General features: G+C 36.0%; 2 protein-coding genes across 4 annotated transcripts in view; both read right to left on the bottom strand.

Annotated features, from left to right (window-relative positions):
• Positions 1-4,258, bottom strand: LOC107693518 (E3 ubiquitin-protein ligase rififylin-like). Of its 2 annotated transcripts, none has more exons than XM_016492930.1 (5): positions 4,087-4,258; positions 2,522-2,959; positions 2,227-2,437; positions 934-957; positions 1-822 (listed from the first exon to the last, which is right to left on the bottom strand). In XM_016492930.1, the coding sequence occupies exons 2-5, from the start codon at positions 2,906-2,908 to the stop codon at positions 638-640; spliced, it is 807 nt and encodes a 268-aa protein (XP_016348416.1). In that variant the 5' UTR covers positions 2,909-2,959; positions 4,087-4,258; the 3' UTR covers positions 1-637. The 2 variants fall into 2 exon arrangements, with proteins under 2 accessions (XP_016348416.1, XP_016348414.1); XM_016492928.1 differs by having other exon boundaries at positions 4,096-4,165.
• A 4,699-nt stretch (positions 4,259-8,957) lies between these two features.
• The window catches only part of LOC107693528 (junctional adhesion molecule C-like), a 35,695-nt gene continuing 25,668 nt past the window's right edge, over positions 8,958-18,984 (bottom strand). For both annotated transcript variants that reach the window (XM_016492948.1, XM_016492949.1), the window contains exons 2-9: positions 13,975-14,043; positions 13,755-13,868; positions 12,307-12,459; positions 11,710-11,912; positions 10,510-10,609; positions 10,300-10,429; positions 10,022-10,076; positions 8,958-9,893 (exon numbers count right to left, since the gene is read on the bottom strand). In XM_016492948.1, the coding sequence (XP_016348434.1) occupies positions 9,858-9,893; positions 10,022-10,076; positions 10,300-10,429; positions 10,510-10,609; positions 11,710-11,912; positions 12,307-12,459; positions 13,755-13,868; positions 13,975-14,043 (860 nt within the window). In that variant the 3' untranslated portion in view covers positions 8,958-9,857. The remainder of the gene's footprint in view (positions 9,894-10,021; positions 10,077-10,299; positions 10,430-10,509; positions 10,610-11,709; positions 11,913-12,306; positions 12,460-13,754; positions 13,869-13,974; positions 14,044-18,984) is intronic.

The following is an 18,984-nucleotide window of genomic DNA, read 5'->3' as shown; positions in this document are numbered from 1 at the left end:
CTAAGGGTCAGCAAATTGTCATTTTTGGGTTAACTATTTCTTTAACCAAGAGTGGACTGACCCCAGAAGTGGTCACATTATAGTGGTGATTTAACTGCAATAGTGAACTATTGTACAGACTTAAACACAGAAACAACATGAGAATCAGTGCTCCGAATAAAAATTAAAGTCAACCATCTTACCCTGTTTTCACATCCCAGACATTTCCAAGTGTATTTCACCTATTTAAATGTGTTCTTTATACAGACAGACACACTTCTTGACATCTTAACCTCTAATAAACATTAATCATTGATGCAACTTTTTCCATTAGCCTAAACCTTGCTTGCTTATTATATACTTACTATCAGTAATGCAAATGTTGTAGGATGGATATAAAGAAAAAATCCTAATAAGTAAAAAAAAGTGCAAAGGTCAACAAATAGATTAAACACAACTTTGAAGCCACACCTTAACACTGTTGCGATGAAAAAACAAATAAGTGCACATATAATCATGTAAACTTATAAACAAAGCAGCAAAATGGAGCATTATCACAAAATTTGAGAAAATGTTGAGAAAATGTTGAGAAAATGTTGCTCAGTGTGTGAAAAAGCAACAACCTGTAGGGGACAGTCTGTCTCTTTGCACTTGAATTTCACGATCTGAAGACGTGCACGGCTCGAACCACGTACTGTCGGCAGATGGGACACTCGTTCATGCGTTTCCCACACTTGCTGCATGTGACCATGTGGCCGCACTCTAGCAGAACGCAGTCAATGGGAGAGTCCATGCAGATCTTGCACAGGTTCTCCTCCTGGCCGCTGGGCTCAGCAGGATCAGCTGGAAGAGTGGTGAGAGATTCAATTATCAGTCACAAATTCAATAACTGTCTTACTTTAAAATAGATTTTATATAGCATTTTGGGACTAATCGCCATGGTATAAAACATACCTGCTTCTGTTTTTGTATTTGAAACTGAAAATAAAAAGAAAGTGCAAAAACGTCAATTACAGTAAACTGAAGAACAACAGTATACACTATGATGATTTAAGTTACACTACCATTCAAAAGTTGGGATCGGTAAGAATTGTATTATTTTTTAAAGGTTTCTTATGCTCACAAAGGCTGCATTTATTTTTTATCAAAAATACAGTACAATCAGTAATACTGTGAAATATTATTACAAATATAACTGTTTTCTATTTACTTTCTATTTTAAAATATTATTTATTCCTGTCATGGCAAATGGTATTTTCAGCAGCCATTATTCCAGTCTTCAGTGTCATGCCATGATATATTTTATGATACATTTTTACATCAGGATTTTTGTTTTTGATTAATAGAAAGAACAACATTTATTTTAAATTTTAATCCTGTGACGTTATACACTACCAGTCAAAAGTTCTTGGACAGTAAGATTTTTAATGTTTTTTTAAACAATTCTTCTCTGCTCACCAAGCCTGCATTTTTTTAATCCAAAAAAAGCAAAAGCAGTAAAATTGTTAAATATTTTTACTATTCAAAATAACTGCTTTCTATTTAAATATAATCTTCAGTGTCACATGATCCTTCAGAAATCATTCTAATATGCTGATTTGCAGAAAGACATTTATATTAATGATTTCTGAAGGATCATGCGACACTGAAGCCTTGAGTAATGATGCTGAAAATTCAGCTTTGCCATCACAGGAATAAATTACATTTTAAAATATATTAAAATAGAAAGCAGTTATTTTAAATAGTAAAAATATTTCACATGATTGCTTTTGCTGTATTTTGGATCAAATAAATGCAGGCTTGGTAAGCAGAGGAGAATTGTTTAAAAAAAACAAAACATTAAAAATCTTGCTGTCCAAAAACTTATGACTGGTAGTGTAAATGTCTTTACTATCAATTTTGATCAAATGCTGAATAAAAGTATTAATTATTAATAAAAGTATTAAGCATCAATAATAATAAAAAAAATCTTACTGAACTTCCAAACGGTAGTGTATATAAACTAAGATGTTTTTTTTAGTTGTACATTTATCTGATGCTGTCATTTTAGCTATCCATTTAAATACTTTGTTTTGTAAGAATATTTCTACTTGTTTGGAAAAAAAAAACTTACATGCTAAATAATAACCAATAATATTTTCATAAAACAATCAAAACTGCAATTTTTGCGTTACTAGTCCAAGTCTTTAAGCACTAGGCAACCCTACCACTATTATGGTTTCACAGTGTTCATGCAGAAAGATGTACCAAGGTTGTGAAGGTCTTTCTGATCATTAAAGAGGTGGGTGACCTTCTCCATTAGTTCCCATTTCTCACAGCAGCCCTGGTAGTTCACAAAGTTACGTGCCAGAATCTCCTTCAGCTGCCGCACGCTGAGGCCTTCGATGTCCTCCACCCTGCTCAGGTCAGACAGAGAGGCTCTTCTGCTGTGCACCAGTGTCTCCTCACTGTCTGTGGACTAAGTGAAGCGCAGATAAAACACGATTATATCTGGACAAGAGGCTTCTACTATACACAAAAGCACAGCATGTTTCATCCATACCTCTTCCTCATCATCCTCATCATCTTCTTCGCCCTCTTCATCTTCTCCATCTCTATCTCCATCTTCTTCCTCCCCCTCACCCTCTTCATCCTCGTCGTCGTCGTCCTCCGCCTCCGTGAGGGCTTCAGATTCTGCGAGAGGATGGGAAGGCAGAGGAGGCGCAGACGGCTGTGATCGGGATTCGGCGCTGCCGCTGCCCCTGGGAGTTTGTTGAGCCAGCACCAGCTCCACCAGCTCCTCCTTCTCTCGGCACATCTGTGTGGGGGTTTCGTGCAGGTGAAGATAGTCACGGAGGTCCTTCACCTTCAGCCTCATCAACTCTGCCCGTTCAAAGAAGGTGCAGTGGAGCCGCTGACAGGTGTGGCACATCCGCGGCCGGAGGTCCATCTGCACCGAGCAGCGGCTGCAGAAGTTGTTTTTGCAGTCCACGCAGACATGCTATGAAATGGATTGAAATCCAATTAGAATTTATCTGGACTTTTTGCTTTAAAGGGTTAAAGGGGATTCTGTCATTAATTACTCACCCTCATGTCGTTCCAAACCCGTAAGACTTCTTCGGAACACAAATTAAAGGGGTCATATGATTGGCGGCAACAACAATACTACAGCGAGAATAAAAGTTACGCCTTCTTTCTTTGCGTGAACATTTGGGCGGCGTTATGCAAATCTTCCCACATCGTAACGTAGATATGTGGGGGCGTGTTAGAACGAGCCATTTTAGGTAGGCGTGGCTGACTCTTAACTTTTATAAAGAATATCTCTTTGGATTTGAGACTTTAGTCTTTGCAACTTTACAGATCTTCTTCATGCACCAAGAGCTTGTAACACTCCAAAGAGAAAGGAAAAATTGAAATCGCATCATATGACCCTTTTAAGATATTTTTGATGAAATCTAAGAGCTCTCTGACCCTGCATAGACAGCAACGCAACTGCAATGTTCCTAGTCCCAGAAACGTAGCAAGGATAAACAGTCCATGTGTGAGTGGCTCAACTTCAATTTTGCGAAGCTACGAGAATATTTTTTGTGTGCAAAGAAAACAAAAATAACATAATTAAATTTATTCAGCAATTCTTCTCCCCGAGTTACTGTCTTCCGTAAGCAGCGTTGTTTACGTTCAGGAGAAAACACGCACATGCTGAACGTAAACAACGCTGATTACGTTCTGGGGAAAGCGCGCACATGTGTTATGGTTCTCTCCAAAATGGCGGAAGACGGTAACTCTGGGAGAAGAATTGTTGAATAAATTGTTATTTTTGTTTTCTTTGTGCACAAAAAAGTATTCTCGTAGCTTCGTAAAAGTTGAGCCACTGATGTCACATGGCCTATTTTACCGATGTCCTTGCTATGTTTCTAGGACTGGGAACATTTCAGTTGCGTTGCTGTCTATGCAGGGTCTGAGAGCTTTTAGATTTAATCAAAAATATTTTAATTTGTGTTCCGAAGAAGAACAAAGGTCTTACGGGTTTGGAACGACATGAGTAATTAGGGTGAGTAATTAATGACAGAATTTTCATTTTGGGGTGAACTATCCCTTTAATAGCAGAATTGGAGTAGACGGATTTACTGTTCTTACGGTGTCAAACTGGCCTCCGCAGGCCTTGCACAAGTGTTCGGGTGGTGCTGGGAGGGGGCTGGAGCCCGAGTTTGTGTAGGCCTGGTGCCATGAGCTGCCGTTTTCTTCCACGGTGGCGGTGATGTCCACACAGAGCAAGCTATAACATAAGGTCTGCACAGCCCATCCTGCTCATACAACAAAGTATTAGTTAATCTATGATTAGATTATTTATTCTGTGAGTCAATATATGCTTGTGTTTGCTATTAATTAATATTTCCCAAAAGGAAACAAAACTCTCTATCACTCTATGATGAAGGATTTGAAGAAGTGACCCTATTAAATTAAGTTTTATATAAGAAACACTTCAATATTGATAAGCCAGCCTAACGAATAAAATAACTGCAGATCAAATCAGACAAATATAAATTACAGTCGGTGTAAAAATTTCATTTTCAAAATTCATTATAGTCAATCTAACCTGTTTTTTTCCTTAAAGTCTATAACATCTGTGACACTCTTTTTGGTTATATTAATTCTATATTATTACAGAATGTATTAATATTTTGCTTTTATTTTTATATCTTGTTTCTAATTTTAATTTCAGTCTAAGTAATTTTGTTATCTTCTGTCATTTTGATCTATCTAGCTATCATTTTAATTCTGTTTTATTTTTTATTTGAGTTTTTCATCAATTTTTCATCTAATATTTGTTTTATTTTATTTCAACTTTATTTCAACTAACCAAATTGTTTTTGAACTGTTTCATTTAAAAATAACATTATTAAGTGTTGATATTTTTAAAACAAAACAAATGTTTTATATGGTGCGTGGGCATGTTAGAATAATTTATCATAATCAAGTATGAACAAAATAAAGTAAAAATGACAGTTCACTTTGGCCCTGCTCGTTATCCAAAGAAGTAACGGTAAGGTGCAATAGTACTGCGCTTGCTCTATTGAGCATTATTGTGATGCAGTAAGACATTTACATGTATGCATGAACCCAGAGAGCTGCCTAACTTACCTAGACTGCCTTGCTATGTCGGTCGCTTATGATGTCCAAAAATGCTGTCTAGATAGGCAGAACACTGGGTTTTGAGACAGCCATAGACTGTATCTTACAGAATAGTATTAAGGTAACTGAATGCATATGAGATCTTACCCAAAGTATCCGTTGCAACGTCCTGTTACAGCCATAAAATATGTTTAATCGGGAACGCATGAACGATAAAATACTAAATGAACGAAAACGTTCTGTACAGAAATATAGGTGAAATCGCTCTGCAGTTCCCTTGACTAACGCAAAGAAGTATGACGTAAGAACGTGTAATCACGCGAGAAAAGCAGGCGCCTGTCTAAACAAGGGTTTCTTCCAGTGTTGCCATGTCCGCTTAATTTGATTGATTTTCATTAAAAAAACGTTGCTAAACCTCTTTAAATAACATGAACATAATATTTTAATTTAAATTATAATTGTTATTAATGCATTTTACCTCGTTGTAAAGTGTCACTGCGTTATCATTGTAAATACACCACGATAAATAAACACACACACACACACACACACACACACACACACACACGTATATATATACACTACAAATAATAAATACTGTATAATTTATAATAATAATTTCATATAATAATATATGATAGCAAATTAAAACAAATTAGAGTATTAGACTGAAGGAGATTAATTAAAGCTGCAGTCCATAAATTTTGCCTCTTTGTCGCCATCTCTGTTTGAAAACCTGGAATTGCAGCTGTGTGCGGAATTATCTTCCATGCGTGGGGTTGTGCTCCAGCATGGCTCCAGCACAGATGAATCTAATGTTATGCGGAGTATGTGTGTGTGGCAGTCGGTCACCGCACCGGTGTGGATATTTACTGTACTTCTCACTCACAGATTCTAGTCTAGGTCTTGGAATATATGACCCAAATAAGAATGTTCACTGTATACTGCCATCAGAACAAGTTAGTTTTGAACACTGGCTGATTATGTACTTGCTCAAATATTGATTTTGGATAATTTTAACCAAAAAAAAGTTACGGACTGCAGCTTTAATAAATATTGCAATTAATTTAGAGAGTTAAAACCATTCTTTTTTTTAGATGCTTTAAGGATTGGAATAAAAGTTTAAAATATTTTGAAATGCCACAAAACAATGTTTTATTTTATTTTCTCTTAATTTTTGTCGATTGTGGAACCTTCTGCAGATTTGTCAGACTAGGCAGAGTGATTATTTTTCTAGTGGGATCTGGCAACGCAGTTTTTTCTTCCTCTCTTGTGGTTTAGTGATCATCAGAGTTATACTGCCATCAACTGGGCTGATACTACAAGGATGGACATAATGTTAATGTTTCTTATATACAGTATTTACTCCAGAATTCATTACATTCAGAATTGATCCTTTTTTTCTTCTTCTGTTTCTTAAATGAAGTACAGAAGGCATTCAGATTTATGTTTATTTATGCCTTTATGTAATGGTGAGTAACCAGCTCAGTATCTATCTATCTATCTATCTATCTATCTATCTATCTATCATAGACACGGAGAATCCTAATCTTATATATATATCTGCAAATCCCATCAAGGACAGTGCAACTTACTTGCATTTACTTGCATTAAAGGATTTATGAATAATTTGAAGGCGCCATACAGCATACTGTACATTGTCGTATACAGCCAAACTACTAGGGAAAATTGTTCTTTCTGCACCAGAAGAGGGCGCTGTTTACCAAATTTTGGGTAGCACTTCATTTATGTCCATTGATCCAGAGCTGTTCAGTGTCCAAACAGCCACTAGATTAATCTAGAGAGGTCAGCGGATCAGAGGTGAAGCCCTCAGCAGTGATGACCCTTCGGCAGGGCTGCTGATTCGGGTTAACTCGTTAATCAGGTTACCCTGCAAATCCTGTTTGAGGCGGCTGTTGGGTGTAACAAGTGGATTGTGCCCGACACGTTTATAAGACTAATAAGACATGGTTAGAGGAAAGAGCGGGCATTAGCAACCATACATTGTGGACTGGCGATACCATTTAATTTCTCTTTTGATCTGAAACCAAGTATTACCAAGGCTAACATTCAATATTAATAAGTATGCCAGGTAAATCCGCACTCTATGGATAAAATAAGCAATTTGCCTTTAACATTAAGAAACTCTACCATAAAATGAAAGCTGCATTCAGTATTTAGTTTTTTATAGCAGTCGACTTGGACTTGTTTATAAGATAAATTTATTCACCACGGGCAGAAGTCCATATAATGAGAGACATATTCTGCTGGACATAACGTTAGCAGTTCCCCATGAGGTGACTTCCTCCATGTAAAATAAATCTGCTTTTATTAGACTACTTAAATGTCTGGAGCCTTTATCTCTTTGGAGTGTAGGCCTGCAGGATTTTCAAAAGTCCCGTGTAAAACAGTGTAAGCAGACTATGTACCTTTAAATGGTCGGCCTGATAACTCGTTCGTTATTTATTGGCGTGAACTCCACAATTTCTGTCTCTGACATTCATTACCTGTTACAGTCATTTCTATTTTAGACAATTAATTCATTTTAAAAAGCATGACGACAACATAACGAATTTAAGAAGTGAGTTTTATTAATCACAAGCATACTGTTCAAGAATTCACACAGGATTTGTACCGGTCCCAAACCAATGGGACATTACATGAATTCAGTGAATGAAATATGTTTCACTTAAAATTCCAACTGTCTCCAAAACAACCACAAACTCCACAGAAACTAAAATGAGTGAAAAACTGAACTCAGCTTCCAAAAAATCTTGCTCAAGAGTTACAAACAAAATAAAAAAAGAAAGAGACCTGGGAGCAGAATAATACTGGAATTGGAGAAAATGCTCATTTGGCAGTCAGTATTTGGTACAGCTCTCCCTGCTTTTTTTTTTTTTTCTCTTTCAAACCACAGATTTTTTCTGTTTCCCTCACAGTACTCTAGTGACATATGCAGGGATATTGGGCTGTGTGTGACCCATAATGTAGGCTATACCTCGCTTTCTAACTTACTATATAAATCAATAATACATCGCATATGTCTAGTGAAACTATGAATTTCCAATTCCATCTGCTGAATTAACACTAGTACTCTGTCCTCCTGAAACATTATTTCATTCTACATTTAGGCACTAATACATAATAGAATATCTACGTCAATAAAAAATCCCCAAATCAATGCACAACAACAGGTCTATTTACAATAAAATATATAATATTAGATATGTGTGACCAAAACAGTGAGCACAGAACATTATCATTCCTCTCAAACACCTGTTATTTTCTAATTATTGACCTGGTTTAAGAGCGATGAATTGGATGTGAATTAGAAAAATTGTTCTGCATATTCCAATTAACTGCTACAGCATTTAACGATTGAAAATTGCATTATTGTCACCGTCTACAGAGGAAGGCACTTAAGAGGAATGATTTATGATTCATGAAGTTTACTGAGAACATGGCAGAATAAAAAAAAATGGTTTTACTCATAAAATATTATCAATAGCATTTAGTTTCAGCGGATTGTACCCTTTAACATCTTCAAAAGTATGTGTGAATAGTCCAAATTTATCCATAATCATTGCTATGGAAGAAAATGTAAGTGTACATTGTTCCAGATTGTTTTTTAAATGTATTTAATAAGGCAGATCCCCTCTCTACCATGACCAACTCGGTTTTCAATGGAAAGAGTGTCATATTTGCCTCATTCAACGTTTGGTTAAACCAGAAACTTCTTATGCACAGTGTAGCTCACAGTGGATCTATATACAACCAGTACAGTTAGCCAACAAACAAACCCTGTTATGTTAAAAAGTAACATGGAGAGTGTTTCTCGCTCAAATAAGAAAAACAGAAAAGATGTAGAGCGAGATAAAGAGAAGAAAAAAATAATAATACAAAATAAACAACCTAGACAGTATATTCACTATATACAAGATAAACAGCTAGCATAGAAGGACACTTAAAATCAAGGATACGCAGCACTGGTCTTTCAAAATATTCTCCAGCTTTTTCGCTGGTGTTTTTCTGAAGATACTCACTGTCTAAGACTATCTACAAACATGAACATGGAACGTCCTTTCACTATTAACATGAAATCCCAGCAGTATAGTAAGTACATAAGACCTATGATTGAAGCCGGTGTCGCTGGATATACCATTGAAAGGATTTGAAATCTGAATGGAAAACAAAACATCCATACATGGAGTGGTCTTGTACACTATTTGTTTGTTGAATGACTAAAACAGAGGATGGGAAGTTGGTGGGAATGGTTTCTTTCACAACCAAATTGACAAAAAAAGTACTGGCTTCCAGGTTAGTATTTTACAAATATTTAAAAAAGTAAACCTTTTTTTTTTCTGTAGGCATTTTAAAATATATTCCATCAAAAATAGTCTGACAAATTTACCTAGTACAAAATAAATGTTTTAAAAAGACAGAAGATTCGAGGAAAACGTTTTCTTGCTGTATGTCTGGTTCTACTGAAATTTTACAATAGGTGAAATTTGAGTAAAAAGGGGCTGTAAAAGTTGAATTAAACAAACAAGTAACATCTAGTGTCTTTAAACAGTGATCAGACATGATTATTTGTCACCTTTGGCAAATACAAATTGTGTTGTTGCAGACGTGCCGTAAAGCGAGGCACGTACAATGGCAGCTCCGACGTCGATGTCCTCTTTTGGGGATTCGTGTCTGCGAGGTATAATAGCGCCAATAACTTTCAACGTAATTCCACATCTCTTCCATCACCCGTCTTCCTCCTCTCAGATGACAAACGAGGATTTGTGTCGGAAATCCCCCTGAAAGAGAGAAGATTGAGTGAAGGAGGTTTAACTGATTCCCTGTTTTAAACTGCTAGACTTTCCAGGAGATTTCTTAAGCTCTTGGAAGCCTTAATACAAAATAACATCTCTTTATTTTCCCATACCTCATCCTCTGTTCTGACATAGTCCACTCCATCTCCTTTTGCTGGAGCTTTGTAACTGGAGAGAAAACATATAACCTGTCAGTTTACATCTGCAAAACATTTTAAGCCAACAGTCACTACTATGTATTTCAAAGATCTGAACAGACTACATGTGATGTTAGGACTGAGCTGGAAATATTCAGGAGCTCCTTGGGTGATTAAATGGAAAAAAGCCATAAAACGGTGAGTCAAACCTGCTCTGGGACAGAGTGTGACTCAGACGGAAGTCGTGTGCTTACTTGTTTCCCGTCTGCTTCTGGCTGGTGAAGTAGCCTCGTTTATAGGCACAGAAGATGCCCACTGTTATACACAGAAGGACCGTCACCACAACCACTACGCCCAGGATGATTCCAGCAATGTTGATGTCATCTACAGAAAAAGGCCAAGCGTGAGATCGTGGCTTTGCAGGGTGTCCTTATCACATGTGAAAAGGCGATCAAAATACGCACAAACTTCCATCATCTGCGGTCCACATTCGGAGAACCCAGCCTCATTCCTGGCTCTGCAGTAATATTCTCCAGCATCCTCCTTCCTGACCGCACTGAATTTCTGAAGATCATAAATTACAGTGGTTTAAGTTGACAGCTCATTTTGCATAATGTTTGGGCTCAGTATGATTAAAAAAAAATATAGATATATATTTATTTAGCAAGGATGCATTAAATGGATTAAAAAATGAGAATGTTATAATAGTTTTTCAAATAATAATTGTAACTAATCGAAATTGTAACAAATAATAATTACATTTCTCTTTAACTTTCTTTTCAAAATATTCATTTTAAACATTTTGTGCATTTTTAAATGAATTAAAATCATTCAATTATGGCTAAAATATGACAAGAAAAAACACTGCAAGATATTAACAAGGAACTAACAATGTTTCTGTGGACTAAACTTTTTTGGTAACATTTTAGTATAGAGACCAATTCTCACTATTAACTAGTTGCTTAGTAGCATACCTATTAATAACATATTGGATGTTTATTAGTACTTATAAAGCACATATTCTACATGATCATATACTACATCCCTAATACCTAAACTTAACAACTACCTTACTAACGATTAAAAATCAGCAAATTAGAAGTTTATTGAGGCAAAAGTCATAGTTAATTGTTTGCTAATAGTGAGAATTGGACCTTAAACTAAAGTGTGACCACTTTTTGAAAATTAATATACTAAATGTTTAAATATTTGGTTTATTTTTGAACTTCTGCATCAACTAAAATGTTTTTAGTCACCTAAAATTAGATGCCAAAACTGATTAAAATTACATGATGAAATATTAACTAAATTTAAAGGATTTTCTCATCAAACAAATGGAACCTAGAAGCATCTTTGTGTATGCGTGTGTTATAAAAGCAAGACCGAAGTGTTGAACGAGGCTCTTGCCAGATCTTAAAAGACACACAGTAAACTCTTCAGAGGTTGTCTCCTCAGGGGGAAGAGGCTGTACTGCAAGCGCAGGTCAGACTTTAAAAAGTGGTGTGAAGGTTGACGAGGGCACGGAGTACAAATGGCGGAGAATGGCACTCTGGAATGTGCAAATGAGGGCAGCAGATTCCCTTCATGGCTGAGCCCATCGCACATCAACTGGCTCCCCAAAAATATCCCTACGCCTACCCCATCGCCTCTTTTTCCCAACTCACCACAGTGCCCGTTTCTCCGCTCAGGGTGTAGGTGGAGTTGAAGAACTTTGGGCTGCTCTTGGGATCCTCTGGGATTTCCTCCTTGTTGCGGAACCACTGGTACTGGGACTTTGGGTAGCCCTCATCCTCCAAGCAATGCAGCTCTGCAGGTTTGCCTACCGGGACGGACTTGGGTACGGAGCATCTGGGCACGACGGGCTTCACTGCATGGCACACAAGAGATCATCTCAGAGAAGAGAAAGCATCCTCACACACATGCACCTTAGTGACTCCAACTGCAAGCATCCTGGCCAACTGAACATGCTGCTCTTTCCCCTTTTAGACCCCTGATTAAACTCGGATGCAGTTTCAGAGGTTTCCTCATATAGCCCTGAACACGCCCTGTAGAGTTAGAGCTGCAAGCATCCTCAAATGTGCGCCAAGGGTGGGTGCGGTGGCCCGCCGCTCCGTCTCATGTTACATCGTAGCAGTTGGGATTCCTCTCAAAATTCCTCTCAAAAGTATGTATACTAAAGACACATTACAGCACAAGACAGGGTGAACACTTCGTGGACTGAGCAGTTAATGGATGTAGAATTTTTGGAGTGGAACCCTCACCTCTTACAGTGAGTGATATCAAAACCTCATCAAAGGATTTCTGGTCGTTTGGGGCAGTGACTTCACAGCGGTAATCAGCAGTGTCGGCTCTTGTTGCATTGAGAATGACTAAGGTCGCAGGTTCTCGAATTTTCGCTCTCTTTTCCAAGTCACCTGGAAAAAATTAACAGATTCACAGTTGAAAAGGTGGATGAAAAGCTGCTACAAAGTGGTGTTCATAAAATGTGGGACTTTAAATTATACTCCAAAAGTCCAAATCCTTATTAAACATTGATAGAATGTGAGAAAACACAATAGGTTTCAATTTATTAACATTAGCTGAATAAACTAAACGCATTAACACTTTATAATAAGTTTAAATTTGATAACAGTAAAAGTTAAACAGTTAATGCAAAAGCTATCTTGAACTAACAATAAACAATACAACATTAATTAAATGTAGGTTAATTTATAATAACTAATATATAACATTAATAATATATAACATAATAAATACTACATAATTCACTGTTTATAAGTCTTTAACCCTAAGTGTTAAAAATGTATTAGTATATATTATGTACAAATTAACATTCTAAAGGTATTGTTCAACATTGTTCATTCAAGTTAAATATTGCATTAACTGTTAAACTGTTAGTATAAATGTTAACAAACTTAAATGTATTGTTTAGTTTTACCATATTTTTTAAGACAGTAATCTGGGTTAATGTATAAATATATTATTGTTTATTGGCCAATCATATTTATTTATAGTACTGTTAATTTATATTTTATTGAAATGTTTTTTTTAGAGAAAAATTAATATTTTTATTTAGCAAGGAGGTATTAAATTGATCAAAAGTGACAGTAAAAACATTTTGAATGTTGCAAAAAAATTATATTTCAAATAAATGCTGTTCTTTCTATTCATCACAGAATTCTGAAAAAAATGCCCATTGTTTCCACAAAAATATTAAACAGCACAACTGTTTCCAACTTTGATCATATTAAAAAATACTTCCTGTGCTACAAATCAGCATATTAGAATGATATCTGAAGGATCATGTGACACTGAGGACTGGAGTAATGATGCTGAAAATTCAGCTTTTGCCATCACAAGAATAAACATATTAAAATAGAAAACAGATATTTTAAATTGTAATAAAATTTGACAACATTACTGTTTATAAAGTACTTTTGATCAAATAAATGCATCAGAGTATAATATGTGTATATATATATATATATATATATATATATCAGTAAAAAAATCTTACAACCCCAAATCGTTTTTAATATTGGTTTATGTAGAAAATAACATTAACCAACATTATTAAATGTTGTAGAAATATACTGTAATTTCATGTCAAGTTTTGCATTAACTGAATGTTAGCAACTTGAAACATATTATAAAGCATTACTCAATGTGTTGTATGGCACAGTGTTCAGTAGAGTGTTGTACAGCTTACCTGCTATTTCTTTTTCAAAATATACATAACTGGGCTCTCCCTTCTTAATCTTCTTCCATTCTATTCTGGGATTAGTAGTGGAGATTGACTCTATCATGCAGGACAGCTCGATCGCTGCATAGGGAGAGAAAATGAAAGAGCTCGTGAGCAGTTCCAATGGCCTGTTTAATGTTAGAATCAGCAGCTAACGACTGCTGGAGAGCAAATTACTCAGCCTTACATTCAAACTCATTGACCCATGGTTTAGCATTCGTCGTCTTGAGGATGACTGCCAAGGTGCTGATGTAGCCTGCAATGAGAAGACACAAACAAACATCAGTTTTATGTTGAATTAACAAATCGTTACGGTCTAAACCACATGTGATATTGGTACCAATGTATTTCTCTAAAGATTTCTGAAACTCAATTAACAGTCGAGCCCAGTGGCCAAACCCTCTACCCTGACAGCACACATTCTTCACATTACTGTGAGCCGTGAACGGATATGTTACCAGCCATTTTTAGTTTCACTCTCACAACAAACATCACTGATGTAAAAGCGTCCCACCGCAAAGAATTGTGTACACTGACAAGCAGTCACCGTTCTGTTATGAAAAACAGCTGACTGCTTTAAAGTGAAGGCCAGGGGGCTCGCTAAGTTCATGTAGCCGCTAATAAACATGCTAAATCAAAAAGGTCAACTTTGAAGTTCATACTAATTTTAGAGATTTGTGTCTCATCGTTTTTGTCCAACATCAAGAAAATGTTTAAAAGAATTTAAATGAATCTAGTAATGAAGGTTCACAGAGGAAGAAAAACACTGTTATATTTGCATAGAACATGACCTATAAACCTTATCACTTTCTTTACCAATTTAAAAGGCTAAAGGTTAACTCCCTATGAAAAGCTGGATGGTTAAAAGCAATATTAGCGCTACCATGGATAAGCACTTGAACCCAATTCATAATCAGCTACTGGAATAAGGTAATTTTGTGTCATAATCTTCCATATAAATATCAAAAACATTGTTTTTTTATGAAAGAGCATATATTCAGGGCACTGAAATTTTAATGGCCATCTGATTGCTAGGGATAATTTTTATGAATCTTTGATGATTGTATTTTGGGCCAAGGCTCTTGAGAATTCATCCATCTAACACAGAACAAGGCTAGCAATACAACAGAAGCAGCAGCAAATCTGACTGAGAAACCACATCAGTGTGTTGCGGTAAAAAAGTGAGAAAGACAGTATTACGAAGATCACTGTCAGAAATATCCAGACTTTTTCTTTTTGTTCCTGAATACCATTATTAATTTACACAACATAACTGCGTTGTGAATATGCATTTTTATGTACATTGACACAGGAACAACCAAAGAGTAAACAGACCGATGTAATTCTCACAAATCAAAAGTTTACATCACAGTAACAATTCTCAGTTCATTTCAAACCAGACACAAATGAAAAATTACTCAGTTGAACTTAGTAATGGCTCGGGATGATTTACTGAGTGAGTAAGTTTGAGGCTGTTTCATGAGTCTTTTTGACCAAATAATTTAAAATAATCAATTCATAATTCGCATTTGATTGGGAATCAGGATATTACTACTCACACTGTGCACACACACCCTAGTAGGATTCAGTGTTATTTTAGTATTATTTATATACTATTAAGGAATTGATTCATATTTTGAATTATTATATTTTCATTTTAATTTCAGTAATTTCTTTATATGCTTTTGATCTTTTTATTAGTTTTTTTTTGTAATTATTTCTATTTAGCTCACATTTATTTTTCTTTCAGTTTTAGTTTGAATAATTTTAGTACTTCAACTTCAAACTACAAAAGTAGCAACATTTCTACTTTTCATTACATTTTTTATAAGTTTAAGTTTTTCAGCTAACATTTATATTCTCATTTCAATTACCATAGAATAATTGTTTTAGTTTTAGATAATAACAACACCGGTTTACTCTGATGAAATCAGCATGCACAAACAACATTTTCCTGACTAGATTTTGCATAGACTGAAGAGCTAAAACAATGCTGTTTATTGTGTATAAAACAGTATGAGATGGATGTCATACTTTAAAATATGAAAAATTGTCTTCACAATTTCCTTTAGTCAGATAGATCAATTAGGCATGACTAAATATTAGTATTTAATTTAGAACTTGTAAGAAGAGGTGCAGATCAGTGCAACGATGTAATGGGAAAGGATGCAGGATGTGCCCCCCCAAAAACAACAACAACAACAAAAACAATACATACACACCTCACACACAAACACATCCACACATGCTTACATCCTCTTTTACAATCATATCTAGCCATATGGAGGACACAAAGGCCACTCTAGACGGGCAGGAAGTGGTGACGATGTCTCCCGTCTCCTTTTTCTGCCTGCCACATCCTGTCCTATCATATCATCAAATAGGAGGCTGGTGCTCAGCACTACCAAAACCATAGCTAGTGTCAGTAATGTTCGCCTCCGTACACCTCACCCAGTGATGTAAGGTCTGTCCTGTCGGGTAAAGTCTCTGTGGTCTGATGCCATTTGAGGAATAATTGAGCCCTCAAACAAGGCAGGTGCTCTATGACCTACATATCCTGACCTCTCTCTTCCTGTTTGGAGAGCACAGCTGGATGAGATGTGACAATCCTAGCCAAGCTTTAATCTTCCACTTCTTCCTTGGCATAACTGTTGGTTCTCTTCAGTAATCTTAGTGTAATGCCCCGGTAAAATCCTAGGCATTACAGAACTGAATATTATAATAGAGAGAGAGAGAGAGAGAGAGCTTCCTGACTTAGCCTAATTTCCATATCTACATAATGCATCTGCATGCTGTTAAAGCTCGATGGATAGTATTTGTGGCACAATGTTGATTATCACAAAATTTAATTTCCACTTATCCCGCTTCTTTATTTTTAAAAAAAGGGTCCGGCTAACAGTGAGGTACTTATATTGGAAGTGAATTGGGCTGTAAACACTAAAATACTGTTTCAATACAGCCACAAGACGTAAACAATATGCATTTTAACATGATGTGATTGTGAAAAAAAAAGCTTATATATAAGTTATATCAAGTTATATTTATTAAAAATAAATAAATACACACACACCATTCAAATGTTTGGGGTTAGTAATATGTTTTGAAATAAGTGTCTTATCATGCTCACCACTGCTGTATTTATGTGATCGAAAAATAAATAAATAAATACATAAATACATAAAGAAATAAAAACAGTAATATTGTGAAATATGATTACAATTTAAAATAAATTTTTTCTATTTTAATATATCTCAAATATAATTTATTTCTGTGATGGAAAAGCTGAATTTTGAGCAGCCTTTACTCCAGTCTTCAGTGTCACATGATCCTTTACAAATCATTCTAATATGCTGATTTTGAAATCTTTTGTAACATTATAAATGTCCTTACAGTCACTTTTGATAAAATTTAATGCATCCTTGATAAATAGAAATATTATTTTTTATTAAAAAAACTAAATCTTACTGAAAGAAAAAAAAATGATAAGCTTCACATTTCTGCTCTTAAATCATTCCCACTTTTTTTTTTTTTTAAAGAAACGGAGGGACAAGTCCAAATTAATATTTTGAAGTAATCAACATCATGCCTGGAATACTTCTTCAAAACCGCACAAATGGACCACCTTGGAATTAAACTCAAAAACGGCACGATGGTGAAAAAGGTCAACAAAGGGGTCGCCCTATTCGAGGAGGCCATTTTCTAATCCTGGCATCGACACCTAACTCAGCATGACGGCCATGGAGAAACATTACACCACAGAGAAATGAGTTATACGGCCAGAATCATGGGGCTGTTTGGACAGCCTCCCCAGCACAGCGTTTAAACCCCACCACACCCTGCATCGTGATCTGCGACCAGTGTGCAGAAACGCCGAAACACATTCTGCTCCGATGCAGCCTGTCAGAGAGCATTCAACACATGCGGTTCACTCAGCAATGCATGAAGTGGATAATATTCCTTGTTATTTTTAAACTGCAGCATTGATTCATTTTGCTGGGGGGAGGAGGGGAGGCTGTTCACTGGCTGAGAAAGAGATGCCCACAGAGCCATTCATTACACATCCCGGGTCTACTTCACTGGGATTTGATTGGATGTTGATGGTATCCAACTGGAATAGATTGTAAAGCTGGAGGAGCGATATCACATGGAGAGCCGAACCCGGGCTCTGCCCCCGCAGCTTTAAAATGATCTGTATGTTTGTAGCCCTGAACAATTCATGATGTGCAAGAGGTCGCAAATCCTCCTCCACTGACACATGGATAACTGTACAGCAATATTCCCAGTGTGACTTCGCTGAGCAGTGTGTTTCTTACACTACACCCTCCGAGCCTGTACGAACACTTGTGTGGATGCATGGTATAAACTTGAGTGTTGGATTTCTAAACCATTGAGAAATAACAAAGGAGACAAAATGTTTTAAATTCACATTTTGTCTCATGGGCATTTTGGCATTTGTTTTTGTTTGACGCTGACAGGAGGAATTAAGGCTCTGTTCTGAATTCTAATGGGCTACCTACCGCCTACATAGGCAGCTGGCTTCTAAGGGAGCATCTTAATGGACAAAGAGCCTCACAGTGACTGATGTGCAACACTTTACATAGGCAGCAACTCCATATTCACACAAATTCTGGGTAAAATGGTTTGAATTATATTTATAATCAACATTTCATCTGCCATCTTGGATTTTTTCCCCCAAAGCTATATATATATATATATATGAAGAATTAATTTGCAAAAACCGATAACTCCATTTTTATAATTTAAAAAAAAAAATCACGTTTTTTTATTGCGCATTCCAAGTAATATCAAACAAACGGCAGTTGGGTTGTTTTGATTAAGTAATAATAACTTAAACAAATACAGGTTTCAAGTTAATTGAAAGTATGGTTTTTTTTTCCATATTAAAAGCTTGTTTTATAGCAAAAGCAGATATTTCTAACAGTCGTTTTTTTTGCAAAAGCAGATAACTCCACATTTCATGTTTTAGAGTTTAAAAAAACGCTCGTTTGATCTTTGTAATCTCCTCAGATGACAATGTAGATGCCTGACAAACGTCGTTGTTGTGATCATAAACTGTATGGATGTGATTACACGCAATACACAGAGCTTTTCCCTCACCACTGTAACACGCTGCTTTTGCAAGGTTCCGTGAAAACGTTTCAGCTTTTATTTTCCTTTTTCGCCCTGAAGAAGATAT

Source organism: Sinocyclocheilus anshuiensis, unplaced genomic scaffold (genome assembly GCF_001515605.1).
Source record: "Sinocyclocheilus anshuiensis isolate Anshui unplaced genomic scaffold, SAMN03320099.WGS_v1.1 scaffold1208, whole genome shotgun sequence".
Classification (NCBI taxonomy): Eukaryota; Metazoa; Chordata; class Actinopteri; order Cypriniformes; family Cyprinidae; genus Sinocyclocheilus; species Sinocyclocheilus anshuiensis.
Note: the sequence above shows the minus strand (reverse complement) of the source record. Positions and strands in the feature narration are given on the sequence as shown.